The 9,923-nt window shown below is 42.4% G+C and overlaps 1 protein-coding gene across 2 annotated transcripts in view; it reads left to right on the top strand.

Moving 5' to 3' along the window:
* The first annotated feature begins 739 nt into the window (after window positions 1–739).
* The window catches only part of Fbxo3 (F-box protein 3), a 30,202-nt gene continuing 21,018 nt past the window's right edge, over window positions 740–9,923 (top strand). For both annotated transcript variants that reach the window (XM_005364072.2, XM_013352689.2), the window contains exons 1-3: window positions 740–879; window positions 3,286–3,375; window positions 6,361–6,524. In XM_005364072.2, coding sequence (XP_005364129.1) covers window positions 776–879; window positions 3,286–3,375; window positions 6,361–6,524 — 358 coding nt within the window. In that variant the 5' untranslated portion in view covers window positions 740–775. The remainder of the gene's footprint in view (window positions 880–3,285; window positions 3,376–6,360; window positions 6,525–9,923) is intronic.

Here is a 9,923-nt window from a genome sequence, read left to right as displayed (position 1 = left end):
AACATTTGTTGGATATCTAGATAAGGAATTTACCCAGGGATTTTTTTTTTCTTTTTTCTGTTGTCCTCCCCTCTTCCCCACCTGTTCAGTTACTCTGTACCTTTGAGGCCTGTCCTGAAACTAGCTCTTGTAGACCAGGCTGGCCTCGAACCCACAGAAATCTGCCTGTCTCTGCCTCCCGAGTGCTGTGATTAAAAGCGTGCGCCACCACCGCCCGGCCAATTATTTTTATGTTTAGGTCCATTTTGCTTTGTGGGCAGTGGTCGAATGCTAACCTCCCGATTATTTTGAAGTTGGAGTGCCTTTCCTTGTGTGTCTCTGCCATTCCTTCAGTAGAAGTAGAAAGGGCTCAGAGCCGCAAAGCAGAGTGTGGATGGGGGTGGGGCGGAGGAGTCAGGCAACTGAAGGTCTTGGATTGGAAATGAAGTAATGGGTTTGGGACCCAAAGGCCCGGGATGATTAGTGTCAGGTTTAGGGAGAGGCTTGGAGGATAGCACATATAAAATGGCAGGAAGAAGAGAGAGAAGACTCGGGAACGATTGGCAGGGTTCTAGCTAACCTTAGGAGACGGGATGGGAAGGGAAATGCGCAGCAGCGGACCAGACACAGCGCCAGCCAGCAGTGCCCAGCGGGGCAGAGAGGCCGCGGGGTGGGCGTGGCCCAAGGGGGCGGGGCAGGGCGACAGTTACATAACTAACCTGTGCTAGCGCCGAGGAACGGTTCGGGCGGCGGGGGCGGGGCCGGGGTGGTGCCAGGCTGCAGCGGGCCGGGCAAGATGGCTGCCGTGGAGGCCGAGACGGCGCCGCTGACCCTGGAGTCGCTGCCCACCGACCCCCTTCTGCTCATCTTATCCTTCGTCGACTACAGGGACCTGATCAAGTAATGGGGCGGCCTCATGGCAGGGGTGGGAACTTGGAAGGAAGCGGCGAAGGAGGCAGGGAAGGAGGCCCAGGGTCGCTGGCTGGACGCGGGCTTCCTCCGCACCAGGGGGTGACTGCAGGGCAGCCGTTATCCTGCAGAGCCACGGCGGGGGCTAGGGGGGGGAGACGCGGAGGAGGGGGCTGGGCATCCAGGCCCCACTCCTGCCCAGGTTCCCGGGGACTTCGCGCCCTCTCCCTCAAGCCTTGGCTAGGCCGGTTTGCCGAGGAGAGAGGTGGCTCCCTGGTGCGGAACGCCGCGGACCCTCGCTGGCCCTTGGGGACCTGGTCTGGCGCCGTGGAAAGGCCACTGTCCCGGCCCACGAGCATCCCTGTCGGGCCTGGGATCCTGGGTGACCAGAGCCCACGTGGGCATGTAGAACGCGCGCGAGGAGGTCTGCGACCTTCTGACTCCCTCTGGTGCCACCGTGGTTACCGGCAGCATGCACTTTCTCTTGTGTTTGCGACTTTTTTTGGCTGTCAGTTTTCCTTTTTACGGTGGGTGGTTGGATTTTGTGTTTTGTCACCGACTTCCGGTGAGGCCTTACAGGTTGACTGCTGTTACCTCAGGGTTTCCCAGATTATCAACGTTTGCTCCAAAAAGAAACACCGAGCATGCTAGTGAGGGTGGCCAAAAACTCAATTCTTTCAGAGAACGGGACTGTTTACGTTGAAGGAAGAAACGGCGCAGCTGCGCCCCTCTTTTTACCCCATTCCATGTCACCCCACCCCCATGTTAGGATTGTTTACATCCTTAACAGCATGGCCAGGGTTTCTTGTGCTTTCGTGTGTTTGTAGAGGAGGTAAAAAGGCCGTCTCCTATGGGGAAGATACAAAAAAATCAATCCAGTTTTTTGATTGATTACTGGATCCTGGCGCTTTGATGATTGTGACCTCGGGTTTGGGGGCCTTTTAGAGGTATGGACTTTCTGGAGTTACAGGTTGGTTGGCCTACCTTAGTGGTGGCAGAGGTATGTCCTGGATTTTCAGTTATGGCCTCCACCGTACCTGCTCACACTTAATGTTTGTCCAAAAAACACATTCTCCCCTACTCAGCCTGTACTAAAGCAGAGAAAGTTTTTCTGTAAGAAAGGCTGTCCTACTCAAATTGATTCATCTGAAATACTCTCCAGCTATAAACTGATCTTGACAGCCTTCTGTCTTTGATTGCTGCCAGAGTTATCTTCCGAAGACAACCTGGCTGTCATTCTTAAAAGCCCGCCATAGCCCTGTTTGCAGACTGTGCCCTGAACCTCTGCAGTATTTAAGGCCCTTATCATCTAGCTTCTTATCTAAGGCCTCTCAGGCCTTCCCCCATTATCGTCTTTGCACAGTCCACTCTAGCTAGAGCAGACATCAGGCGGCACACCACACACTCGCACATTGTTTGTAGGCTCTGCTTCTTGTCGGGAGCACTCACTCTGCTCAGCTTACTCTCCCACCATCTTCCTTCAGCTACAGTTCGTCATAGCTGTGTGCGCTTCTAGAGTGGAAGGATTGCTTATTTTTGTATTCATTCGTTCAATCAATATTATGGAGTGCCTGTCATGTGTCAGTTAAATGTAGGCATACAATAGTGAATTGGAAATATGATCTTTTAAAGATGTAGTTTAAATACATTTCCGTCTTAGACAAGATGGAGACAGGTAAGTGCAGAACAGTCGTTAGGAAGGAATCCATACGTGGTACTGTTGGGACGTGGAGGCTGAGGTGACTACCTCGGTGGGCGATCCGAAGTGAGGCAGAGTGCAGTCCTGTCCTGGTGCAAGGAGCAGTGTTGAGAGGCTCGGGGTCTGTAAACAATAGTGTGGCCTGTTCAACTAGAAAAACGAGAAAGCTGTGCTGAAGGTGGTAATGACTAACAGGCAGGCTGCCTGAAGGGTGTCTGGTGAGATCATGTAGTTCTTGTAAGAGCAGATTTCAATTGAGAATTTTAAGCAGCAGTGACATGACTCCTCCATAGATGTGTGTGGAAATGAGTGGCGTTGAACACTATTTTTGTCTACAGGCTCATCCAGCATACTGCAGCTCTTTCCTTGCCCAGTACAGTCCAACTTTGCCAAGTGTCCAACCTGTTGCCAGGCCCTAACGGTTTGGTACTTATGTGCTTGGCTGCTGTATTAAACTGTATTACTCTATCGGGAATTTAGTTTGAATATGAGACAGTATGCTACTTTCTCCTTACTGCTCACAGGGCAATTATATTAACTCATACATTAAATAAATTTTCAGAGATACTGCATTACAGCTATGTAGGTAGTAAGTGGAAATAGGAAAAATAAAGAGAATCAAACAAAATTTAACAATGACTTTTTTAATCTTTTTAATTTTTCCTCCTTTTATACTAATTGAATCTGGTTCCTGCCAGTTGTTGCTATGTCAGTCGAAGACTTAGCCAGCTTTCAACTCATGATCCATTGTGGAGAAGACATTGCAAAAAATACTGGCTGATAACTGAGTAAGTATTCTGTGACCATTTGATCTTTTGCGGGTGTAGGCTATTGTGTAGGTGTTTTGTTTTGTTTTAAGAATAAGTTTTTCATTGTTGTCATTCTCTTGTCTGGGCTGGCCTTGACCTTGTTGCAGTCCTTATGCTTCGGCCTCTTTGCTGGCATTACAAGGGTGAGCTACCACGCTTGGCACTCGAGCAGTGGTTCTCAACCTTCCTAAAGCTGTGACCCTTTAATACAGTTTCTCGTGTTGTGATGGCCTACAATCATAAAATTTTTTTCATAGCTACTTCATAACTGTAACTTTGCTATTGTTATGAATCATAATGTAAATACCTGATATGTGGGTTGGTTTTAGGCAACCCCTGTGAAGGGGTCATTTAACCCCCAAAGGGGTTATGACCTACAGGTTGAGAATTGCTGCACTAGAGTAATTTTTACTGATACTCAATAATTGCTCATGTTTATGGGATAAAGTGTAATTCAGTACACATTTACAGTGTATAATAAGTCAGGCTAATTAGTATTTCCTGCTCCTTAAGTGTGTATCATTTTACTGTATTTGGAGTTTTCTACCATCTTCTTTTTAGTTCTTTATAGTTATACAACATAGTAAGTTGTAGTAAACTGTAGCCATTGTCTACTAATACTTCCCTTTCTAGTTAACTCTGTTTTCCAGTGATGCTCTGACTCCCCCTTCTATCTCCCCTTCCCTAGTGTAGAATATATAGTTTTGAATCCTGACCTTTGACTACCATACTACTACCATGCACTGGTTTTCCTTTCCAGCCCTAGTTCCTGCTAGTGGTCCAGTCAAAGTTACCACATTGCCAGAATAAAATGTAGATGACAGTGAGATTTAGGAGAAGTAGAAGGAAAGGCAGGAATACCTAACATATTTCTTCAGTTGTGGGAAGTCAGGACTGCTAAAGTTGGTAGAGAACTATAGGTTCTAAGTGTATGTATATATGTGTATATATAATTAATATAGTTAATATATATTTAGTATATAATATACTTCGGTTTTTCAAGGCAGAGTTTCTCTACGTAGCCCTGGCTTTCCTGGAATTGGCTTTGTAGACCAATCTGGCCTTGAACTAAGTATATTATTGAAGCTGAAAGCGTTAGTTCTACCAGGGGAAAAGTTAGTAACAGCTGTCAAGCATTGGGAGGAGGAAGAATGAGGAAGGAGGAATTCTAAGTGTCAGTATATCCTCATTTTTCACTTTGGGGCATTTGTAAAATCTATAAATCACGAACTCGAGGTATAAGAATTTGGAAATATAGAGTTTCCATAAATAACTTCTAAAGGTATAGAACTAAAGACTATTTTTTGTTTTGTTTTGTTTGTTTTGAGACAGGGTTTCTCAAGACTTTAAAAAAAAATCCCAAGCTCAATTTTTACAGTGCTGGGTATTGTACCCAGGACCTCACTCATGCTAGGCAAGCGTTCTGCAGTTGCCTTACAACCCCAGCCTTGTTGATAGCTGTACATATTTATGTTAATGATACATATTAACAAAAAGATGCTTTATGCCCTCCTTGCGCCCCTTCCCCCAACCAAACTGAAACCAAACAAAGCGTACTCCTGGAGTCAGGTGTGGTGGTATGTACCTGGAGTGTAGCACTTGTGAGACCGTCGTAGAGGATTCTGAGTTTGAGGCTAACCTGAACTACATGTAGTGTTTCAAAAAACCAAAATGACCTCTGCTCTCTGATTTGTTCGTTCCTTTATATCTAAACCTTTGATTCTACATTTCTAGTTTTCATTGTAGCACCCATCCGTGAACCCAGGCCAGAGTCAGGAGTCATCCTAAGTCTTTCTTTATCCCTGCGCTCACCTGAATCCCTAGCTTAGCACGTCCAGTCTCCACCCGCACTCATCCCACCTGGGTACCACAGCGTTCTTCAGTCTATGACCTCTCTCCAGCTTCAGAACCTCCCTAAGTCTTCTGGAATGATCTGGAATGGCCCTGGTTTTCTCCCTTAAGTCTACCGCAGCATCCTAAACCACAGCCTCAACTCTCCCCTTTCAACTTCCCCTTAAGCCCTCAGTGGCTCTGCATCTTCTGTAGGAAAAGATCTAAGCCCATTTGATAGTACTTTCAAGTACCCTTTGTGGTTGCTTATCCTCTGTTAACATTTTATTCTTTGTTCATGATTAGACTATCCACTTTTTGAAGGGGAGAAAAGTACATTTTTTAATGTTCTTAGTAGGCAAGTAGACAATAAATGTTTGTATAATTAAAGCAAGAAAAGATAATGAATCATGTATTTGTTTTAAGATTCTCTGGCTTGATCAATGTAGATGTGCTAGAGCAATATAATGCCATTGGGTTCTAAATATTCTCAAAAATGGGACAACTACTTGTGCTTTTTGTATTTATAATTGAGTCCAGGTTCCGTAGCACACACTTGTAACCTAGAGGCCGGGGACTCATAGTTCATGTCAGCCATGAGACTGTCTCAAAAAAGTTTGTTTTTTTAACTGATGTATTTTTAGGAGTAAATTGAAATTTATACTGATATACTATTCACATATTTTGTTAAGAAATGGGAAACTTGGGGGAAAATTATGTAGAAAGTAATGACTGATAAATAACCCTACCATGACAGAATAGTAGTAACTATTAAAGTTTTTGGTCTATCACTTCTCATTATCTAGTTCTCTTTGTAGCTAAAATAAATTAAGAAAATAAAAAGGCAGAGTTACTACAAACTTCCATTAAAGATGTGTTGGTAAGTATCAAAAATTATGTGCTAAGCTAAGTTTATGGTACACATTTCTAATTCTAGTTCTAATTCTAATACTTGGCATCTAGAGGCATGAAAATCAAGGCTATCTTTAGGTGCATAGCTAATTGAAGACCAACCTTTACTATATATGACCCTGTCTCAAAAAGCAGAGGAAAAGAAAAAAGATGTGCTAAAAATCATTTTAAAAGCTTTCTTAATCTTGTGTGTGTTTTGTTTTGTTTTTTAAATCTATTTAGGGAAGAGAAATCCCGGAAGAATCAGTGCTGGAAATCTCTCTTCATAGCTACTTACTCAGATGTAGGAAGATACATTAACCATTATGCTGCTATTAAAAAGGCCTGGGATGACCTCAAGAAGTACTTGGAGCCCAGGTGTCCTCGGATGGTTTTATCTCTGAAAGGTACTAGGAATACAGGGTCCCCCATTCATATTTAGATTTACATTAATAACACACTAGTTGAAATAACTTTGATCTGTTGTGTACCTGGGCTAATCCAACCTCTTGGTTAGTTCACCATACACATTTTGTTAATAGACAAGGAAGCAGAGTGCTGATGTTGTTACAAGAATCTTGCCCTTTTTTGGTTAACCTGGGAACCCATATGGATATTAAATAAAAGCTGAGCTACTTTATCTTTATAGCTGTTTTATATAAAGAAACAATGCTAAAATTGCTTGAGAATAACCATTTTGGGTTTATTTCTATTTTTGCAATATTGGTGATTGAGGCCAGGACCTCATGCATTTTTAGGCAAGTATTCTAGCATGAAACCGTAACCCAGCCCTAAAGATGATTATTGTTATTATTGTTTTGTGTGTATGTATGTTCACATGTGCTCCCGCGTCCCTATTTGGAGGCTAGAGGACATCACATGTCTCTCTGGATCGCTCTCCACTTTATTTACTGAGCTCAATGACTGAGCTAGTCTAGGTAGCCTGCTTACGCCAAGTATTCTTGTCTCTACCTCCCTAATGCTGCCTCACCTGCTCAGCTTTTATGTAATTTCTGCGAATCCAAACTCCAGTTGTCATGCTTATGTGACAAGACATGTTTATTCATGGAATCATTTCTCCAACCCAAGATTAGTTTTTAATTGAAAACTTTTGTCAATACCTTTTCTTGTTTGATGTCTATCAAATATTAGGAAAGAACCTGGGTCTTTAAGCATGTTAGAGAAACACAAGAATCTAGAAATTTTTCTTTTGGCAGAGTTTTACAAAGTAGTCAAACCAAGATTTGAACTGAAGTCTATCTGACCCCAGAATCTATGTTCTTTCTATTCTATTGCCTAATTATGACTAGAAATAGTAACAAGCTATTTCTGTTGGATTTGTTAACTAATCCCTGTAAAATACATTTGTAACTGCTTATCTGTGTAACATGAATAATAAAAACAGAAACAGATAATTGAGGTTCAATCTGAAGATCAGAAAAGCAAAGCAGCAAACCACTAGAGAGACCTTTTACCTCTACCAAATCTTCAGACCAAAAGGGTGATCCTTCAGTACTCTCCACCAACCTCAGACTCCACACTACTGAGTTCCTGTCTCTTCTCCCTTTATATTCCCCTCTCTGCCCAGCCATATCGCTCCTGTCTCCACCTGCTAGTGCTGGCCTTATAAAGGCATGTGATCCCAAATGCAGGGATCACCTTTGTGTGAGCTCAGTTTCTCTTTTAGACAGACTCAATCTTGTGTAGCCTAGAGTGGCCTTGAACTCACAGAGATCCATTTGCCTCTGTCTCCCTAGTCCTGGGATTAAAGGTGTGTGCCACCATTGCTTGATTTTTGTGGCTGAGTAGTGGCTTAGATCTGCACTCTGATCTTCAGGCAAGCTTTATTAAAACAAACAAAAAAAAATACCACTATAATCTGCTTTCCACTTTATGTTTTTTCAGACTTATTCACTAAGTGGAACCATGAGTTTGCTGTGGTTTTGCTAAGCTAAAACTGGAATCTGTTCTTTTTTACTCTTTCTCATTAGAACGAGTCTTTTTGAATTATCATTCCTTTATTCTTTCAGATTTCCATTGTAATTTCTCATGAAAATTTTACTTTCAGACAAACCATGATTTCATGAAAAGATGCTTAAATCTGGGTTAGAAGGCAGAATAGATGGTTTTAGTAGAAGGGGTAGGGTGGAACACTGGAGTCCCCTGTTAATAATCTTAACAGCTTATTCTCTAAGAAGAAATGAGTGGTAACATTCACCTGGCATGAGCATAAACTACTTCAAGAGGACGTAATCTGAAAATGAGAATGCAGTGGTGATATGCAAAATAGGTGATAGTTTATAATAGCACAAAGGTAGACATGAAACTAAATGTTTTTGTTGTTTGTTTTTCTGAGGCAGGTTATTTTTGTGTGGCCCTGACTGTCCTGGAACTCATTCTGCCTGTCTCAGCAGGGTACCGGGATCAGAGGTGTTAGCCACCACTGCCTGGTCTCACTTTGGAAGTGTAATCTTTAATTGTGGTTGAAGGGAGAGAATTTAGCCCATTTTGTTTAGCATATCCAATGTCTCCTTAGAGGGTCACTCTATATTAGGGCACTTAGACTGTGAGACAGGAGTGTGATTGTTCTTTTGGATAGACTTACAGCTTTTCTTCTTTTTTCCTTTGTTATTCCTAGGCTCCTTGTGTCTGTTCTGTATTTAGCTGTCAGATTCCTTGGCCACTTCTGCATTACCACAAGGTGCCAGTTCTCAGGGTGTGTCATGAGTTTGGAATAAGGTTAAAGTCTAGAATATCTACAGTGCTGGAAATGCTAGGAATTTCAGACTTAGGAGTTTCATAACTAAGAACCTAGCTGCTGACCTCAGATGTCAGCTCTTGTTCAATTTTAAGGTTATAAAGGTGTCAGGAAAAAGGAAAATTAGCGGATAACTAGGCATTGGACACGAGGTAATCTTATAGAGTATCTTGAGATTATATTATATTGATGTTCTTAATTGTGTATTTTCAAACCATATTTTCCTTGTGTGTTGGCTTAGAATTGAGTTGGGAGTTTAATCCTTTAAAGGAACAAACAGTAAATATTTTAGAGTTTGTGGGACCCATGGTCTCATAGAGACCTGTATTCTGTGTTTAGCCCTGCTGTTAGTCTGTTGTTTCTGGAAATAGCCATAGATAATACAGAAACAAAAATGGAGTGGCTGGATTCCAATAAAAAGAATTTAGCCTCTTAACTATAATTTACCAGACCCTGGTTAATTACAAGTACCTTCATTTCACATTGGAGAAAGGATATGAAGAGAGTTTGGGTGGTGTGTGTGTTTGATGTCCAATCTTGATTTTCTGGAATTGTAATCATGTATTTCCTTGTCTTATTTTGTTAACTATGGTGTTTTTTGTTTGTTTGGCTTTTTAGTTTTTGAGACAAGGTTTCTCTGTGTAACAGCCCTGGCTGTCCTGGAACTCCTTCTGTGGACCAGGCTGTCCTGAACTCAGAGATTCACCACCTCTGCCTTCCAAGCACTAGGCTTAAAGGCATGTACCACCTGGCTTCAAATTTAATGATTTTTGTTTGCTTTTTGAGACAGGGTTTCCCTGTAGCCCTTGCTGTCCTGGAATTAGCTTGATAGACCAGGCTGGCCTCAAATTCACTCTCTGCCTCCTGAGTGCTGGGATTAAAGATGTGGGCCGACACTGCCCATTTTTTGCTTATTTTTTTTTTAAAGATGAAAAAATACTATATGCGTGTGGGCATTTTATCTGTGTCATCTATGCACCATATGTGTGTGGGCATTTTATCTGTGTCCATCATCTGTGCACCATATGTGTGTGGGCATTTTATCTGT

The sequence above is a fragment of the Microtus ochrogaster genome (assembly GCF_000317375.1).
Source record: "Microtus ochrogaster isolate Prairie Vole_2 chromosome 14 unlocalized genomic scaffold, MicOch1.0 chr14_random_1, whole genome shotgun sequence".
Taxonomy (NCBI): domain Eukaryota; kingdom Metazoa; phylum Chordata; class Mammalia; order Rodentia; family Cricetidae; genus Microtus; species Microtus ochrogaster.
This window is presented reverse-complemented; position numbering and strand designations above follow the sequence as displayed.